This window comes from Tachyglossus aculeatus, chromosome 3, assembly GCF_015852505.1.
Source record: "Tachyglossus aculeatus isolate mTacAcu1 chromosome 3, mTacAcu1.pri, whole genome shotgun sequence".
NCBI lineage: Eukaryota > Metazoa > Chordata > Mammalia > Monotremata > Tachyglossidae > Tachyglossus > Tachyglossus aculeatus.
In genome coordinates, this window is record NC_052068.1 from 75,210,728 (window position 1) to 75,229,579 (window position 18,852).

Below are 18,852 nucleotides of genomic sequence, written 5' to 3' on the forward strand. Positions count from 1 at the left end.
AAGTGCTCAGGACAGTGCTCTGAATATGTAAACATCCAGTAGAGTGCTCTGCACATGCTATCTTCTCAAGAAAATGGCCGAATGGTCTGCCTCTCGTACAGTACACCGCTGTGTTTATTTACAGGTAAACACACTTATGTGGTAATTATCTAAAATGCACAACAGTAACTCTTGAGATCTCCTATCTACTCTCAAAATCCACCATATGATCCTATTCCTTCACACTTTATCAAAACACTTGCCCCTCACACACACCCACACACACTTCCCTCCCTAACTGCCATCTTCAATTGTTCTCTCTCCAGTGGCTTTGTCTCCACTGCTTTCAAACATGCCCATGTCTCCCTTATCCTAAAAAAGACCCTCCCTAGGTGACCTCACAGCTCCCTCCAGTTATTGCCCCATCTCCCTCCTACCATTCTTCTCCAAACTTCTTGAGGAAGTCATCTGCACCCGCTGACTCAAATTCCTCTCCTCCAGCTCTCTCCTTAAACCCCTCCAATCTGGCTTCCATCCCCTTCACTCCACAGAAACCACCCTCTCAAAGATCAACAATGATCTCCTTGCCAAATCCAACGGCCTCTCCTCCATCCTAATCCTCCTCGACTTCTCAGCTGCCTTCGACTGTTGACCACCCCCTTTTCCTGGAAACGTTATCCAACCTCAGCTTCACTGACACTGTCCTCTCCTGGTTCTCCTTTTATCTCTCTGGCTATTTAATCTCAGTTTCTTTCACAGACTCCTCCCTGTCTCCCACTCCCTAACTGTGGGTGTCCCTCAAGGTGCAGTTCTGGATCCCCTTCTATTCTCCATCTACTCCCACTCCCTTGGAGAACTCGTTGTCCAAGTTCACATGGCTTCAACTACCACCTCTATGAAGATGATACCCAAATCCACAACTCCAGAGCTGATCTCTCTCCCTCTCTGCCTTCTTGCATTTCCTCCTGCCTTCAAGACATCTCTACTTGGACGTCCTACTGTCACCTCAAACTTAATGTGTCTAAAACAGAACTTCGATTTTCCCACCTAAGGCCTGCCCTCCCCCTGACTTTCCATCACTCTAAAGGGCACCACCATCCTTCCTGTCTCACAAGCCTGGAATCTCGGAGTTATCCTTGACTTCTCTCTCTCTATCGACCCATGTATTCAATCCATCACTAAATCCTGTAAGTTCCACCTTCACAACATCACTAAAATCTGCCCTTTCCTTTCCATCCAAACTGCTGCCATGTTACTCCAAGCACTTTTCATACCCCACCTTGCTGGCCTTCCTGTCTCCTGCCTCTCCCCACTCCAGTCCATACTTCATTCTGCTGCCCAGATCATTTTTCTATACAAATATCTTTTGGAAACTGAGAAGGGAAAATTTTAGCAGGTTCAGAAGGATCACAGAAAGAGTGTGCATGTTTTGGAATGAGCAGAGAACGTTCAGGAGATTAAATACTTGTTCTGCCTTCTATTTGGTTCCTGAGACTCATTTGGGACAGGGATTGTGTCTGACCTAATTTTTTTGTATCTCATTACCTAGTACAGTATTTGGCATGTAGTAAGCACTTAACGAATGCCACAGTTATTATTATGAAACTTCTGAATCTCACTATATTGTAAGTTCCTTGTGGGCAGGAATTGAGTCAATTCATCCGCCAAGCTAGCTCTCTTCCTCCCTTCAAGGTCCTACTGAGAGCTCACCTCCTCCAGGAGGCCTTCCCAGACTGAGCCCCCTCCTTCCTCTCCCCCTCCTCCCCCTCTCTATCCCCCCCGCCTTACCTCCTTCCCTTCCCCACAGCACCTGTATATATGTATATATGTTTGTATGAATTTATTACTCTATTTATTTATTTATTTATTTTACTTGTACATATTTGTTCTATTTATTTTATTTTGTTAATATGTTTTGTTGTCTGTCTCCACCTTCTAGACTGTGAGCCCGCTGTTGGGTAGGGACCGTCTCTATATGTTGCCAGCTTGTGCTTTCCAAGCACTTAGTACAGTGCTCTGCACGCAGTAAGCGCTCAATAAATACAACTGAATGAATGAACGTATATATGTTTGTACATATTTATTACTCTATTTTTTTTACTTGTACATATTTATTCTATTTATTTTATTTTGTTGATATGTTTTGTTTTGTTGTCTCTCTCCCCCTTCTAGACTGTGAGCCCACTGTTGGGTAGGGACCGTCTCTATATGTTGCCAACTTGTACTTCCCAAGCGCTTAGTACAGTGCTCTGCACACAGTAAGTGCTCAATAAATACGATTGAATGAATGAGAGTCTACCTTGTTGTACTCTCTCAAGTGCTTAGTACAGTGCCTTGTACATAATAAGTGCTCAATAAATACCATTTACCGACTGACTGATGCTTGAACCAAATAGGATCTTCAATCAAAGGGAAGTCCAGAGGAGGGAAGAGCTGGGAGAAAGGTTGGGAAAAGACTTTGAGCACTCACTGTGTGCAAAGCACTGTACTACGTGCTAGGGAGAGTATAATGTAACAGGGTTGGTAGACATGTTCCCTGCTCACAATGACATGCAAAGTTGATTCCAGATTCAGTACAGAGTTGACCGGTAAAAAAAAGAAGACCGTGAGCACTGGCTGATTAGCTTCTCTAGCGCTCACTCCAAGCATGTTTTTGGACTGCATCTAGTTCAGCCTCTCTGTTTATCAGCATAGCCTGCTGGAAAGAGTCGCGGCCTGGGAATCATAGGATCTGGGTTTCTAATCCCACCTCACCACTTGCTGTTTGCCCGTGGGAATCTTCAATTTCCTCATCTGCGCAGCAGAGGTTCAATACTTGTTTCTCCCTCCTACTGAGACGGAGAACCCCATGAAGTCTTTTAGACTGTGAGCCCACTGTTGGGTAGGGACTGTCTCTATATGTTGCCAATTTGTACTTCCCAAGCGCTTAGTACAGTGCTCTGCACATAGTAAGCGCTCAATAAATACGATTGATGATGATGATGATGATGAAGGACCTGATTATCTTGTATCTACCCCAGCACTTAGTACAGTGCTGGGCACATGGTAAGTACTTAAGAAATACCACAGTTATTATTAACTTCTCTATTCTGGTTAGGAGCTTAAAGAACCAAAGTTATAAAACTGAGCTAATTTGAATTCTTTGGGGAAGAAAACAGAAAGTTACAGAATTTACCTGATAACAATAATAATGATTATGGTATTGGTTAAGCACTTACTATGTGCCAAGCACTGTTCTAAGCGCTGGGGTAGATACAAGGTTGTCCCACGTGAGGCTCACAGTCTTAATCCCCATTTTACAGATGAGGCAGCTGAGGCACAGAGAAGTTAAGTGACTTGCCCAAAGTCACACAGCTGACAAGCGGTGGAGTCGGGATTAGAACCCATGAGCTCTGACGCCCAAGCCCGGGCTCTTTCCGTTAAGCCACGCTGCTTCAAGGTAAGGTCCCAAGGGCTAAATTGTTTCAAACTTGGGGACATGCTCTGCAATGGATGGATAGTATAATAATAAGTAATGGTATTTGTTAAGTCCTATGTGCGAAGCACTGTTCTAAGCACTGGGGCTGGTACGAGGAAGTCAGCTGGACACAGTCCCTGCCCCATATGGGGCTCACAGTCTTAATCCCCATTTTACAGATGAGGTAACTGAGTCACAGAGAAGTTAAATGACTTGTCCAAGGTCACACAGCAGACAGGTGACAGAACTGGGATTAGAACCCATGACTTTGACGCCGAGGCCCGTGCTCTATTCTCCACACCATTCTACATCCTGCTCACCTGTAGCTTGTCTTGTAATTCTTTATTGTGCAATGTAAGAGAAGTAACTTTTGCTTGCAGCAGTAGAAGAAGATCCTGATGGTCTGCATCAGAGCTTACATCCAATAAGCTATCAGCCCCTTTAAAAAGTAGAACAATTTAATTTAATGATCAGTACAGTGCTCTGCACATGGTAAGCACTCGATAAATACCACTGATTGATAGGAGGGGGTGCCTTTACCTTAGATGCTAATGCACAGCCTAACCCTAATATTTCAAGTTTAGGGATGTGGAGATGATTCTTCCCAGAAAAATGATGCTTCGTCTCCAAAGCCCGGCTTCATTGGATTTTTGCTATCTGACCATCTGACTTCAGCAAACTTGGTGAGCACAGAGGCCTTATACCAGCAGTCAGAGAAACTTGCCAACCTGACATAGTCACTAATGAGTCGAAAGGACCACTTTGTTTCCAAAGGACTGCATTTTTTTCTGGGCAAGATGGAGTACTTTGGAATTATAATTTGCCCCAGACCGATTGTGGACCCCTCCGACTTCTCCGGGGATTTGGGATTCCCTCCTGTCAGTGGCTGGGGGATGATATTAGGGAAGCCTCCATCTTTTTAACTTGGCATGGCCTGATGGATGCTGCAGGGAAATGGGATTTCTTGTCCAACCTCCACTTCAAGTCTGGAAAAAAGTGAGGAATTTCCTCACAACACGGGACTCACCAACCCAACCTACAAAGTGCTGGGGACTTCCTCATCCTTGGGTGCTAAACAGGGCTGGTGGCTAGGACTCACTATGAATGATTCGGCCCCACCCTTAGCCTAAAGGACCATAGGATGGCATGGCCCTCCTTAATCACAAAATATACAATGGGGGTCATTCAGAAAGGTCACTGAGACAGGTTGGAACTCAAGCTTCAAAACAGGTTCAAACTAAACTTCAAAACTTTCTCCTTAAATTTTCCAACTGAGTCTCTAAATCCTCGCACAAGAGGAAGCGGGTGGTTGTTGGAGATGGGGAAATGTAATAAGGACTAGTTTCTGGAACAAAGGCAGGGGATCTTACCCGCAGTGCTATCACTCAGCCTGTCCTTGTTTTCTCGTATTAAGCTGACTTCTTCTTGCTGAAAAAAACAAATGGGTCTTTTAGGGAGCATTCTCTAAGACATTTTCCTAGTCAAAAAATTATGGATATTTTTTTTCCCACAAGTTCAGGTGCAATGAAACCATTTAAAAGATGGCTAGAATTATTTTATAGAGAGAGCAGTAGTACATTTAACATGAACTGCTTCTTCAAGCCCTTTTTAATGGTATCTGTAATGTGCCTAGTATGTTCCAGGCACTGTGCTAAATGCTGGGATAGATATGAGCTAATCAGGATGGACACAGTCCATGGGGCTCACAGTCTTAATCCCCATTTTACAGATGAGGAAATGGAGGCACAGAGTAGTAAAGTGATTTGCCCAAGATCACACAGCAGACAAGAGGTGGAGTCTGGATTAGAACCCGTGACCTTCTGTCTCCCAGGCCTTTGCTCTATCTTTGCACTACACCATGCTGTTTCTTGGGAGCCTGTACTCTTCCAAGCACTTAGTACAGGGCTTTGTGCCCAGGAATTACTCAATAATTAACACTGATTGACTGAATGATTGACATCCATGTATGGGCCTAATGTGTGACTGAAAAGGCCAATGTGGGGGACCCCCAGTCCCGACCACACTATGCACACACTCAAATTGTCCTTTGCTGTGTTGTCATGTTTGTTTACAGTTTTTGCCACTATTTTTACCTCTGCCTTTGTGTCCCACTTTCCTTTCAGAGATTCTGTTTAAGAAAGGCTACACTTTTTCACGTTGCAGTATGCCATGCTAATCTGTTCGCAGTAGCCGTGTTCCAGTTTTTATTTTTCTTCTTATTGAATTGTTCCTTCTGACCTCTTTGTTTACAGTCAACCCTTTCTAGTTCACTGTACAATAGCTGTTTGGGTATTCTACCTATCATGCTTCCCAGATGGATCATTCTTGAGTCATATCACCCTTTTAGCCAGATTAGCAATGATGAATTTATTTATACCCCCCTTAGTAGTCATTTTTCTATGTCTACTCAGTTATTGACCCCTCTGGATTTATATATCTTTATGGTTTTGTCTCCCTTTAGAGGGAAAGCTTCTTGTAGGCAGGGAATGCGTCACTTTTTTATTCTGTTCTTCCCAAATGCTTAGTAAAGTGCACTACACAAAGTGAATGCTTGATAGACGCTTCTCCTTCTCCCATGTGTCTCCCAGTGAAGCTGTGTTGCAAGAAGCATCGCTTCACTCTTAGGAGACTAAAGTTTTTCCAGGACTTCATTGTCTGTGATGCTGTCTTGTCATTTGATGTTGAGTAACAGTGATAATTGTGGAATTTGTTAAGTGCTTACTATGGGTCAAGCACTGTACTAAAAGCCGGGGAAGATGCGAGATAATCATTCATTCATTCAATCACATTTATTGAGAGCTTACTGTGTGCAGAGTACTGTCCTAAGCGCTTGGGAAGTACAAGTTGGCAACATATAGAGACGGTCCCTACCTAACAATGGGCTCACAGTCTAGAAGGGGGAGACAGACAACAAAACAAAATATGTGGACAGGTGTCATACGATAATCAGGTTTCACATGGGACTCATAGTCTAACCAAAATGGAGAACCGGTATTGAATCTCTATTTTGCAGATGAGGGAACTGAAGCACAGAGAACTGAAGTGACTCACCCAAGTTCACTCAGGAGCGAAGTAGTGGAACTGGGATTAGAACCCATGTCCTATGATTCCCAGACCTGAATTCTTTCCGCTCGCTATGTACTTCTCTAAAGTGTAGGGTTTGTAAACTTCAGGAAGCCAGAATGCTGGGATGGAAGATTCAATTGTCTGTTCCAATATGGCATTGCTTAAGCCCTTATTCTCTTTGGAGGCTTAAAAAATTAAATGGAACAATGCAGTCCATTAAAGTATTCATTTCCTATATTATGAGCCCCCCAGGGGGAGAGAGCCCTGTCTAATTCCCATCTGTGTATTCTCTTCCAGCCCTTAGGACAGTGCTCTACACAAAGTACTTAATGTATACTATTACTACCATGACTAATACTTCTGGTTTTCAATGAATTTAGAAAATACATTTTCAAGCAAAATAATAATAATAATGGTATTTTTTAAGTGCTTACTATGTGCCAAACACGGTTCCAAGTACTGAGGTAGATACAAGGAAATCAGGTTGTCCCAAGTGGGGCTTACAGTCTTAATCTCCATTTTATAGATGAGGGAACTGAGGCACAGAGAAGTGAAGTGACTTGCCCAAGATCACACAGCAGAAAAGTAGCAGAGCAGGGATTAAAACCCATGTCCTCTAACCCCCAAGCCCGTGCTCTTTCCACTAAGGCACACTGCTTCTCTGCAAAAGGGATCAAGTCCTACACTGGAAGGCTCTTTTAAGGACATTCTAGCCTTGACTGAACATATTCTGGCAAGTTTTCTGGGTAGTCATAACTGCTGATTAACTGACTTGTTAAACAAATCATGAATTACCTTCTCGTGTTGATGGTCCAACAACAATATTTAGGAAAAACACCACTGTAAAAAAATTACAATAAAAACATCTAAAAGTATCTATGGACCTTAGAAATAACAGATGCACCCAACTCTAACCTTCTACTCAGTTTTCCTTATGAGCACAGAATGACCACTGAGCCTAGAATAATTTCCTCTAACCCTTTGTCCTTGAAAAGTCTACATGGGCTCATTTATCAAAAAAATAATCTGGCAGTGTCAAATAAGACTGTCACTTCCTGAAGTAATAGAGAAGAATGACCTCTTGCCTCCAGATTCGGCCAACTTGAGATGTTTATCACAAGGTGACTGTCAGCAAATACCCACAGTTAAATCGAGGGGTTCATTTTTGGAAAAAAAACAACAAAATAAAAACAAAAAAACACAACCCCCCAAATCATCATATATTTTCTTTTTCTTCAGCATTATTAAGCTATGGCAAGCATGTTTGCCTTTAAGTCCAGCCACTTTTGGAGAAAATAGAGTACTATTTTATCAATCTATTGTACTTGAGTGCTTAACTGTGTTCAGTGCACTGTATTAAGCACTTGGGAGAGTAAAATATGGCACACTTAGTAGACATGTTGCCTGACCACTGTGGACTTGCAGTCTAGAAAATGTTACAACATCAAGAAGTAGTATGGCCTAGTGGAAAGAGCCTGGGAGTAAGAGGACCTGGGTTCTAATCTTGTCACTTGTCTGCTGTGTGACCTTGGACGGGTCACTTAACTTCACTGTGCCTCTGTTTCCTCATCTCTAAAATGGGGATTAAATCTTCCTACCCCCAACTAAGACTATGAGTCCCATAAGGGGACAGGGAAATCCAACCTGATTAGCTTGTATCTCCCCCAGTGCTTCGAACAGTGCTTGTTATATAGTAAGCGCTTAACAAATACCATAAAAAACCCAAAAAAAAAGAGCTTCTTTTCCTTACTTCAGGTTTACTTTTCTCTTTTAAGTCTTTTGTCAAACAGTGCAGTATGAAGAGACTAGAGCCCACACTGTAATAAATCAGCATTTTTCTCACAATCAGGCCTCCCCATGGTAAGTACAGATGTGTAGTAAGGGGCAAAAAGTGTAATTTATACTCCCATTACCTTTGTTGCTTAAATCCACTTAACATTCCCATTTAACCTCCATTTACCCTAACAAACAAAGACTACTCAGTGACACAACAGTTAATAAATAAGTGAAAACAAGGGGAATACCTTGAATGGAGTTTCTGAGAAGAAAGCTGACTCTTTGCCAGACACTGGAGTTGAGGTAATTGAGCGTGGAGAGGAGACATCACTTAACTGGTAAAACAAGCACAAAACAACCGATGTAGGCAAAACCACCAATACAGAAGACCTCTCCCAGCATCTTCCATTTAGGTAGACAAGCAACTCACAGCTCAGGGCTAAACTTCCTTAATTACTCATACAGTGTTGACAACACAGTAGATGTAATACAATTTTTCTGCAATGAGTTAAAGTCCAATTTTTAATATGAAGTTTGTAGTTCATTCTCATTGTAGAAAACATAACCACCCCAAAAAATCCTATCGAGGGGCCGAACAATGTTTGGATGCATCAAAAGGCGTCTGAAAAAAAGCAAAGCAGGAAACGTTGTACTGTCTATTTTTCTCATGTCCGATCGATCCTGCCTTCCTTCTTCCAGAAGTCTGAGTGGCAAGAAATGATACCATTTTTCTACAAATCGCTGCCGCTTAAGCTAATCTCCTCAACATGCTACACTTGACTAAATGGCTAAAGCAAGTTCAGGTGTAAGGGTGCAAACCATAAAAACCTTCTTCTTTTCAATTTAATGACACTGAATTTGTTTGTTTTTTTTTACCTGGGAAGGACTGATAGGAGGAGGTGGAGCTTTGCGTTTTTTTGGAGTTCCACTTCTTTCTGAGTTTATTTTAGAGACTTGATCATGCTGAAAGTGTCACAGCCAGAAAACGGAGGCGGGTTAGTTTGGTTAGTAAGGTCTGAGCATGTTGCTTTAAACAATAAACCAGAATAACTCATACAGTTCATGCATTTATCGTGTTTTCAGGCTCAAAACGGCAAACCCCCAGAGGGTCTGGGCATGCTCCGAATGACTTCTCATGACAAACCATGCTTTAATATGAGACCAAAGCAAATACACAAATCCAAAACAGATTTGATGGGTGCTGGAAGGTGGGGAAATTCAGGATGACGAATCAATTGCTAGCAATTTCAAAACCACAGTTCACTCTCTCTTTTTCCCCCTGTGATTCAAAAACTGCATCGCCTATCTTTGAGAACGTGCACTGCCTTCCCTTGAAAGACGTAATAAAGCTGTCTCGACAGCAGCACCCCATGTTATCCCTGAATTCTGGGTCCACCAGAACGAGTGGTGGTCGTGCTGCCGTCCACCTGGTTGTCCCCAGACTGTCTCCCCTGCCCACCATGTCACCCAAAATCCTTTCTCACTCTCCTCCCCTGGACCTCAGTAGCTCCTCAGGTGCCCCACTCCCTCCAACCCACCAAATCTAGTCCTACGCAACTGGAAGACCAAGACTGTGAGCTCATTGTGGGCTGGGATTGGCACTCTTTATTGTTGTACTGTACTTTCTCAAGTGCACACAGTAAGTGCTTAATATGATTGAATAAATGAACGAGTGAATGTCCAGGAGGCTTTCTAGGGCTGGTTCCAGGGCATCTGATGTACTTTGCCTTTCATCTTCCCTTTCCCTACACTGACTATGATCCCCGGAGGCTGCCTTAGGTTTCTAGGCATCTCAACACAATCATTCTCCCCCCATGACCTAAATTACTCTGGGAGGACTAAGTACTGAGTTAGCCATGGATGGGAGAGAGACCTGGGAGCAGAGAAGTGGGCAATCAGGCTGGGATGTGGAGGAGAAGGAAAAAATGCCAGTACTGGCCTTGATAGTCCCTAAATGATGGAAATAGGAGCACAGCTAAATCCACACCATTGAGCTAACCAACTCTCACCACCCAACATGGCAGAGAGGGATGGCAGAGTACAACGGGACAAAAAGGTCGAGATTGTCATCCACGCTAAGGACCCTCGCTCTGGACTGTTGTCAGGGTTCTGAAGGTCAGAAACTCTGAACCTCAATTTAAAGATTAAGAAGCTCTTTAAAAATGCTTCCCCTCATCAATTTATCCTGGGGGCTAGGGAAGGCAGATTTCTAGTTCTTCCTGGAGGTGTTTTGATCTATCTGGGATGTACGATAGCCAGTAAATTAACCCAGTCAAGGTCTAGGTGAGGATTTTCTCCACCATATATATATTTAAAAGCATTAAAATGCCATCTGCACAAACAAGTTTCCCGATGAAAAGTTATTTTCAAGAAAGCAGACACATAATTAAGAGCTCTTACAATAACAGACCAATAATATCCTTACTGTTGAAGGGGTCAGATTGCTAAAGGAAAAAAAAAAAAACCTTCAGGAGGGATCCCAGACCCTAAGGATCTGAAAAAGTAGTTCCCTCAAACTAATTCCACCGCAAGCAACCTTCCAAGTATTTTAGAGTGTGCTAACTTCATTAAATAAATCTGGGCAAATAAAGCACTCCATTCATTTTCCCCTTTCCTTTAATAATCTCAGTCTATGTTCCTGGTTACTGGAATTTGTAATTAAAATGAATAGTGAAAATAATATAATGGGGGCAGTCTCTACAACCTTGATGTACACAGTATATTGTCCTAGGGTTTCAATTCTAAGATTGGGTCAATTCTCCCACTACAGAGAAATGAGTATTAGTTCATTTTGTTGAAAAAGTGCATCCAGGAGTTAAAAGTTTAATGCTACATGCTTTTGAACTGTGATTTGAAATAGCTTCTCAAAGCATCCAGTACACATTTGCAGTGGCATAACAGATAAAAGTCCCTGGGATGGTATTTCTTCTCCGCTAAGCACTTCATTTTCCTACTAGATCAAAAACGTGTATAGGTGGAACATTTTCAAACATCTGTAATAGAGAGCTAATGTCAAAAATGATCAAACCTGCTTTGGCTTTGTTGGAGTCTTTATGTCTGTAGAGGAAAAGAAAAAATATTTTGTACTTCATAATTTGTATAGACACCCATCTCCTCGCCCATTTCTCGGATGCGGAATATAGAGCAGTGTTTAAATTGCCTATTTCCCCAAATTACTCCACGAAGGATTATGCAACATTATTCACTGGGCAAATTCTTTTAATCTTTAGGGAAAGTCAGAGAGTCTAAATTTAAAACAACACTGGCTATTTTCTTTCACATACCAGGATCCTGAGAGATTTTGGATACTAAGAGGTTCTGAATTCCTGCATTTTCCACCAGCTGGGAATAATGAAGGGCATTGTGTCCGAGAGAGTCCACCAAGTTCAAGTCAGCCCCCTTCTGAACGAGAGCTTCCACGATGTCGGAGCTGCCGTGTTCACAAGCCAGCATCAGCGCTGTCCTGCGGGAGAAAAGCGATCACTTAATCACTTCTATCTGGCTTGTAAGTTCATTGTGAGCAGGGAATGTACCTGCTTATTGTTGTATTGTACTCTCCCAAGCTCTTAGTACAGTGCTCTGCACGCAGCAAGCTCTCAATACATTTGATTGAACGAACTGAATGGAATGGGAAGATTCTTTGCTGGAAAATAATTCCTTCCTCTGAGCATGTCAGCTGAGGCAATACTGGGAAAAGAGAGTGCAGAGGGGCATATTAACTTTGGCTGTTTTCACACAAACAGTTCTGTGAGCTTTACATTTTTTTATGGTACTTGTTAAGTGCTTAGTATGTATGTGCAGGCACTGTACTAAACACTGGGGTGGGTACAATATACGCAGATCTGATCCAGTCCCTGTTTGGCATGGGGTTCACAGTTTAAGTAGGAGGGAGAACAGATATTGAACCCACATTTTATAGATGAGGTAACTGAGGCCCAAACAAATAAAGTAACTTGCCCAAGGTCCCACAGCAGACATGTGCTAAGAAGCAGAATGTTCTAGTAGATAGAGCATGGGCTTGAGAGTCAGAAGGTCCTAATACTGGCTCTGCCACTTGTCTGCTACATGATCATGGGCAAGCTATTTAACTTTCCTGTGCCTCAGTTTCCTCATCTGCAAAGTGGGGATTAAGACTCTGAGCCCCAAGTGGGACAGGGACTGTAGCCAACCTGATAAGCTTGTATCTACCCCAGTGCTTAATACAGTATCTGGCACATAGTAAATCCGCCCCCCCGCCCTAAAAAAAAAGTGGTGGAGCTGGGATTAGAACCCAGTTCTTCTGCTTCCCATTTTTCATATCGATTTTCCCCATTCCTCTTCTGTTTCTCTCCTACTACTTCTCTCATCCCAGTTGTCTTTCCAAGGATCCTCAGGTTAGGTGTTGTTTCCATTTCAGTGGGCAAGCAGGGTTCAAATTTATCTGAGCAGGCCCATAGCTCCCTACCTCAGTGTGGGGCTTTAACACTTTGTAGGTTCAGCCCCCACAAACCTCCATAAAGGGATACTTGCTTGTGACAAACGGGTTAGGTCTTCTCCCTGACTCTGAAAAACATCAGTTAGGGACATTTCTGCTAGAACACATGCTTTCATTACAATATTCAGACTGGACTTGGTGGAGGCATTGGACATGTTCTTTCCACAACACAAGTCTACCTTGGGTGTAAGACAATCCTCAAGTTGGTATTGGTGTTTCGGTGTAGGAAGAAACAGTAGTGTGCATAGAATCGGTCACGACATGATGCTGTTAGCCTTCTCAGCCTCTTTCTCAGCCCTACTGTACGTATCACAGAGCACTTTGTGATTTTACAACTTTCCAGTATTTAATATAGCCTAATAACAATGAATGGCAAAGATGGAGGGCGTTTTGCTAGTGGTGGATGTAACAATAATGTGGGCAAGACCCACGATACACCTGTTATGTTCTTTGAAATGTGGTTGTCTCATGAGGTACCCTTTACCAGAGACTTGCATATGGTTAGTTAGATTCCATTAAAGAACCAGCCTTGACATGGTGGCCAAACCCTAGAGGTAAGTAAAAATGACACTGTAAATCCCTCCCCACCCTGTGATCCTATCCCCTGTTCCTAGCAGTTTTCTTGCCCCTCGCCCTCTCCCATACCCCAAACTCTTCTCTGACGTTTCCTCAGTCCTCACCCCATACTCTATTTCTTTTGTTGTTGCTTGAACTTCAGTCAGTGTAGTTAAGTAAACCCCCTCTTTGTCTGTGCCTCTCCCCCACTCCCTTCCTGCTCTACATTGTTCCAAGTAGTTTTCCTGTCCTCTTCAGGCACTCTAAACTTGGCCCCTTCTTTCCCACCTTCTCCCTCCTCCAATGTTTCTTCTTTTTAATAAAATTAGTTATAGGCTTGTCACCACTGTGTCAAGCCACATGGCACCTCCTCTTCCCATTCTTGGATTGGTATCCATAGTTGGGGCGAGGGAAGGGAAGGGGAGCAAAAAGCAGGGAAGAGGAAGAGAGATAGGTGAGCAACATTAGTGTCTGCAACTTCATTCTTTCATCTGCTATCCCTATCCTATCCTGGTCTTCCCTGTTCCCATTCCTGGCTGGGCTTGGACTTGAAGGTGGGGTGGCCAGTTGGAAGTGGAAGAAAGGGCTTAACTGCTGCAGGTGTTACTAAACTTAAAGAACAGAGAAGGGAGCGGGGAGAGAGGAGGAGGCCCTGGGGAAGGAATGAACTTTCCTGCAGTGAGTGGATATAGCATTTGGGGTAGGGCTTAAAATCCTGGGATATGCCAGCACAAAGTGTAGTGCAGGATATATCTCTGGTTCACAAGTATTGTGAAGTGACTACAACATGTGTTGTGCTTTAGACTGTAAAGCTCCTCCTCTAGGCTGTAAAGCTCCTCCCTTAGGCTGCAAATCTCCTCCCCTGGACTGTAAAGCTACTCCTCTAGGCTGTAAAACTCCTCCCCTTGACTGTAAATCTCCTCCTCTAGATGTAAAGCCCTTCCTCTAGACTGCAAAGCTCTTTGTGGGCAGAGAACGTGTCTACCAACTCTGTTATATGTACTCTTTCAAGTGCTTATTGAAGTGTTCTGCACACAGTAAGCCCTCAATAAATAACAATGATTGATAGGAATTGGAATTGAAAAATGTCAGCAGGGTGACTTCCACTATCTACTCCATAACCTACTAATTCCCACAGAATCAGTGTGTTTTAAATGATTTTTCCAGAATACAAGGAGCACAATTACTATGGAATAGCAGAAATATCACAAACAAGAAACTTTTTATTAAAAGCGAGAACTGCTAACTGTGGCCATAGCTCAAAGAATCAATAGCGTGAAAATAGCAGGCAAAAATAAAGAAATAAAGAAGCATCAGAACAGGGGTATGGCTTTTTAAATTGTTCCCAAAGGGCAGCATTAAAATCCCTTGATCACTGAAACTCAATTTAAGGTACCTTCCATTTTTGTCCCTGGAATTGATATCCGCACCATGATCCAGGAGCTGCCTGCAGACGTCGGTATGGCCATTTTGTACTGAAAGAAGTAGAGGTATATTCCCATCCTAGGAAACACATGTAAATCAACATTTTCACCTTGCTGAAGAAATGCCAGCTTCACAGAGAGGCCCCCATTTCCTCCTCCCTCTCCCTTCTTCAATCATATTACATTTGGCAGCTCAAACCATCTTCCTAGAATATCGTTCAGCACCCTTGCCTCATCAAAATTTCCAGGGCTTTCCATTATCGTCCCTATCAAGAAAAAAAATCCTGACCACTGGATTCAAGGCCTTCCAGCATCTCTCTCCTCCTTTCTTATCCACCTTTTTCATCTACTACCCCACAGTCCATTCTACAGTCCTCTCAAACTAACCTGCTCACATTTCTCCCACCAATCCAACCTCCAACCCCTGGTTCCTATTGTCCAACCCCTGTTCCCTTGGCCTGAAACTCCCCCCCCCCTCCCTTTAAATCTGTCAGACCAGAACACTCTCCTTGTGGGCAAGGGATCGTGTCTACCGACTCTGTTGTATTGTACTCTTCCAAATGCTTAGTACAGCGCTCTGCACACAATAAGCACTCAATAAATACCATCCATTGACATATTCTACTTCCATATCCTTTCTCTCATAACCACCTCTATCTCTTTCTCTTCCTAATTCTAAAATTTTTGAATCTACTTGTCTCCTCTGTAAGCTCCTTGAGGAACCGTGTCTTTTCCTCTATTAAGCATCCCGATATACTTAGCGGAGTTCCCTTCCCTGTTCACCTCCCAGAAGGTAATCAATACAGATTGATTTTATTAGGTTCCCAATCCATAATAACTGCATTTGTAGTCCTATCAACATTAATCAATCATCAGTGGTATTTATTGAGCACTTACTATGTGCAGAGCACTGTTCTAAGCCCTGGGAGAGTACACTACAGACTTTAAATTTTAACTATTCCAATCCATCATGGCTAACCTGGCAACCAGGCCAGATGATTTGACTGGGGGCAAGGAAGCAAGAAGGGGTAAAGACATGACTTGCAGTTTCCCTTGGGTCCAACTTCCAGGCTGGCTCTAACTGCGGGCCATTGTTAGCCTCCCATAGCTTGTATCTACTAGTGGGGAATCAGTGAGGTGCCTCTCCAACTCAGACTACAAGACAGGAGATTTTTTTTTTTTTTTAAAGTGCTTACTATTTGTCAAACACTGTTCTAAGCACTGGGGTAAGTGCAAATTAATTACATCGGACACAGTCCCTGTCCCACATGGGGCTCATGGTCTAAGTAGGAGGGCAGACAGGTATCCCTATTTCACAGTTGAGGACACTGAGGCATACAGAAGTGAAGTGACTTGCCCAAGGTCACATAACAAGCAATTGGCAGAGCTGGGATTAGAACCCAGGTCCTTCTGACTTCCAGGGCCCATGGTCTATTCGTTAGGCCATACTGCTTCTCTTGGAAGTTCTAGGGGGAGAGGAAGAAAATCCAAGAAGGTTGGCAAGATCCACCCTCTCACCTAGGATTCCTCTGACAGCTGATGGAACCAACCCTGAATCTGCAGAGGGGTGGGTATGGCAGGGCCGTGCATGAAACGGAGATGGGCACCAAAAGCTCTCAGCAACCTTGATATCTATCATCTTTCCCTTGGCTTGACCCTCCAAAACCTTTCTCACTTTCTAATCCTGGCCTTCTTTTCCCATTCCAAATCCCCAAACTTTAGGGTGCATCAACAGGTAGACTACCATTGGCAGAATCCACGCTTGAAGTGAGATAGTGAATTCACATACTGAGTTCACTTTTTCCCCTTTAAGATGACCCAAGAGATCAATCCAGGAAGCAGCGTGGCTCAGTGGAAAGAGCACAGGCTTTGGAGTCAGAGGTCATGGGTTCAAATCCCAGCTCTGCCAATTGTCAGCTGTGTGACTTTGGGCAAGTCACTTAACTTCTCTGCGCCTGTCACCTCATCTGTAAAATGGGGATTAAGACTGTGAGCCCCCCGTGGGACAACCTGATCACCTTGTAACCTCCCCAGCGCTTAGAACAGTGCTTTGCACATAGTAAGTGCTTAATAAATGCCATCATAATTATTATTATTATTATTATTACTGATCTATGTAACTTTTTTCTCCAAAGGGGTTAAAGTGTAGCACAGTCATTTTAACAGAAATCTCGCAGCATTACGGGAATGAGGGATAATACTAATAATAATGATATTTTTAAGCATATACTATGTGCCAAGCACTGTTGTAAGTGCTGGAGTAGACAAGGTTATCAGTTTGGAAACAGTTCCTGTTCCACTTGGGGCTCACAGAGTTGGGGGCTGACAATAGTAAGTCTGGTTAACAAAAAAGGCCAGGCAATTCAGGGTGACTGAGAATCTCCATAGCTGGGCCTAGAATCCAAGCACTATGGTGGGGCAGGAGGGGAAGGGAGTTTCAAGCAGACCTCCAAGAGTGGCAGAGTGCTTTGCTAAGCAGCCTGCATTTTCCCTTCCAGTCCGGGAATCACAAGCACCTCTCGCTCTCACCTAAATCAACAGTTCTGAGTACCTGCAGACTCCATTTCCCCAGCTCTGTGTCCCACATATAAACCCAGGCCACTCTCCCTCCCCAGCAAGATGACTTAATGGGAAACACAAGCCTTGTGTTTTGGGGGACCGTGAGGTTGGGGGGGTGTAATCGCTGGCACTCACCAAATCCTTGAGGTTAATGGGGCTTTTGTGCTCACACAGAACCTGAACCGCTTGAAGACAACCAAATGCCGCTGGAGAAAACAGTGTGAGAGAGAGAGAGAGAGCGAGAGAGAGAGAGAAACAAAAACCACCAAACCAGATCGCATGGCTACTTCTGCAGAGGGAAATCCCCTTACCACTCAAATACAGGTAAATCCTCAGAATTTCCAACTGAGGATTAGGAAGGAATGCCATTTACAGACAACACTCGGAAAGTTGCTAGGACCCTCAGATCCCCACTGGTTTCTTAGGAATGCATATCACTCTGCCCATGAGCAAATTAAGCTTGGCCCATTTATTGATTTCATAACCCAGACAGCATGCGTCGGCTGGCCAGTTCTAAGAACAATTCTAAGGGCCTGAAGCAAAAATGCTATAAACACATGTGTTACTACCCCTGCTACTGATACAAGATGTTTTGACTTTGTTTCCAGTCTCCAGACACAATTTTCAATTGTTCTAGGCAGAGCCACAGAATAATTTTATTTTTGGTTTCACTGTGCGTTAGTACTAGCATAGCTAATGACCAATGGAATTTATGCATATAATAATAATAATTGCGGTATTTGTTAAGTGCTAACTGTGTGCCTGGCACTGTTCTAAGCACTGGGCTAGATACAAGATAATCAGGTTGGACACAGTCCCTGTCTTTTTTCCCATTTTACAGATGAGTAACTGAGGCACGGAGAAGTTAAGTGATTTGCCCAAGGTCACACAGCAGGCACGTGGAGGGCCAGGATTAGAACCCACATCCTCTGACTCCAAGGTGTGTGCTCTTTCCACTCGGCCACGCTGCTTCTCATCTACCCCAAACAGAGTGTCCAGTGGATGTTTTCCCTGACTTTGTGGTAGCACAATGGATGGCCATGGTGAGTGAACAAGACATTCATATTTTGTGGACATCGGGGTTCAGAAATTCAGTAACAGTGCTCAGAGCTGAAAGGAAAATGGAAGGGGCCCCTTACTCCTCACGTTCCCCAAATGACTTGAACTTTCCAAAGTTTAAAAGGGCTGAGATCATATGCACTGCTTTGAGTTTTGTAAAACTGTAATGTTGTTACCGGTCAGTTAGAAGCGGAAATTTAGCGAAGTGATACACGGGGTGTGGGGAGACATACAAATGGGGCGAAAAAGGTGATTAATAAGGGTGCCAGGAAGGAAAGATAATCAGTGGTATTTATTGAGTGCTTCCTGTGTGCACAGCAATGTACTAAACACTTAGGAAAGAACAGTATAACAGAGTGGGCAGACACGTTCCAAGAAGAGAGAAGGAAAATTACCTGCATAATGTAAAGCTGTTTTTCCAGAGTTGTCGAGGCTCTCTACTGGACATTTAGACTATAAAGCAAGTACATAACATATATACAATTGTATTAGGCTTTGAAGAG

The 18,852-nt window shown here is 43.3% G+C and overlaps 1 protein-coding gene across 2 annotated transcripts in view; it reads right to left on the bottom strand.

Moving 5' to 3' along the window:
• RAI14 (retinoic acid induced 14) overlaps window positions 1-18,852 on the bottom strand; it is a 178,149-nt gene that overhangs the window by 13,238 nt on the left and 146,059 nt on the right. Inside the window, exons 6-14 of one of the 2 annotated variants that reach the window (XM_038743769.1) lie at window positions 18,745-18,802; window positions 17,426-17,496; window positions 14,704-14,810; window positions 11,563-11,741; window positions 11,307-11,335; window positions 9,155-9,241; window positions 8,527-8,613; window positions 4,807-4,864; window positions 3,757-3,875 (exon numbers count right to left, since the gene is read on the bottom strand). In XM_038743769.1, coding sequence (XP_038599697.1) covers window positions 3,757-3,875; window positions 4,807-4,864; window positions 8,527-8,613; window positions 9,155-9,241; window positions 11,307-11,335; window positions 11,563-11,741; window positions 14,704-14,810; window positions 17,426-17,496; window positions 18,745-18,802 — 795 coding nt within the window. The remainder of the gene's footprint in view (window positions 1-3,756; window positions 3,876-4,806; window positions 4,865-8,526; window positions 8,614-9,154; window positions 9,242-11,306; window positions 11,336-11,562; window positions 11,742-14,703; window positions 14,811-17,425; window positions 17,497-18,744; window positions 18,803-18,852) is intronic. The other variant, XM_038743770.1, reaches the window with a different exon arrangement.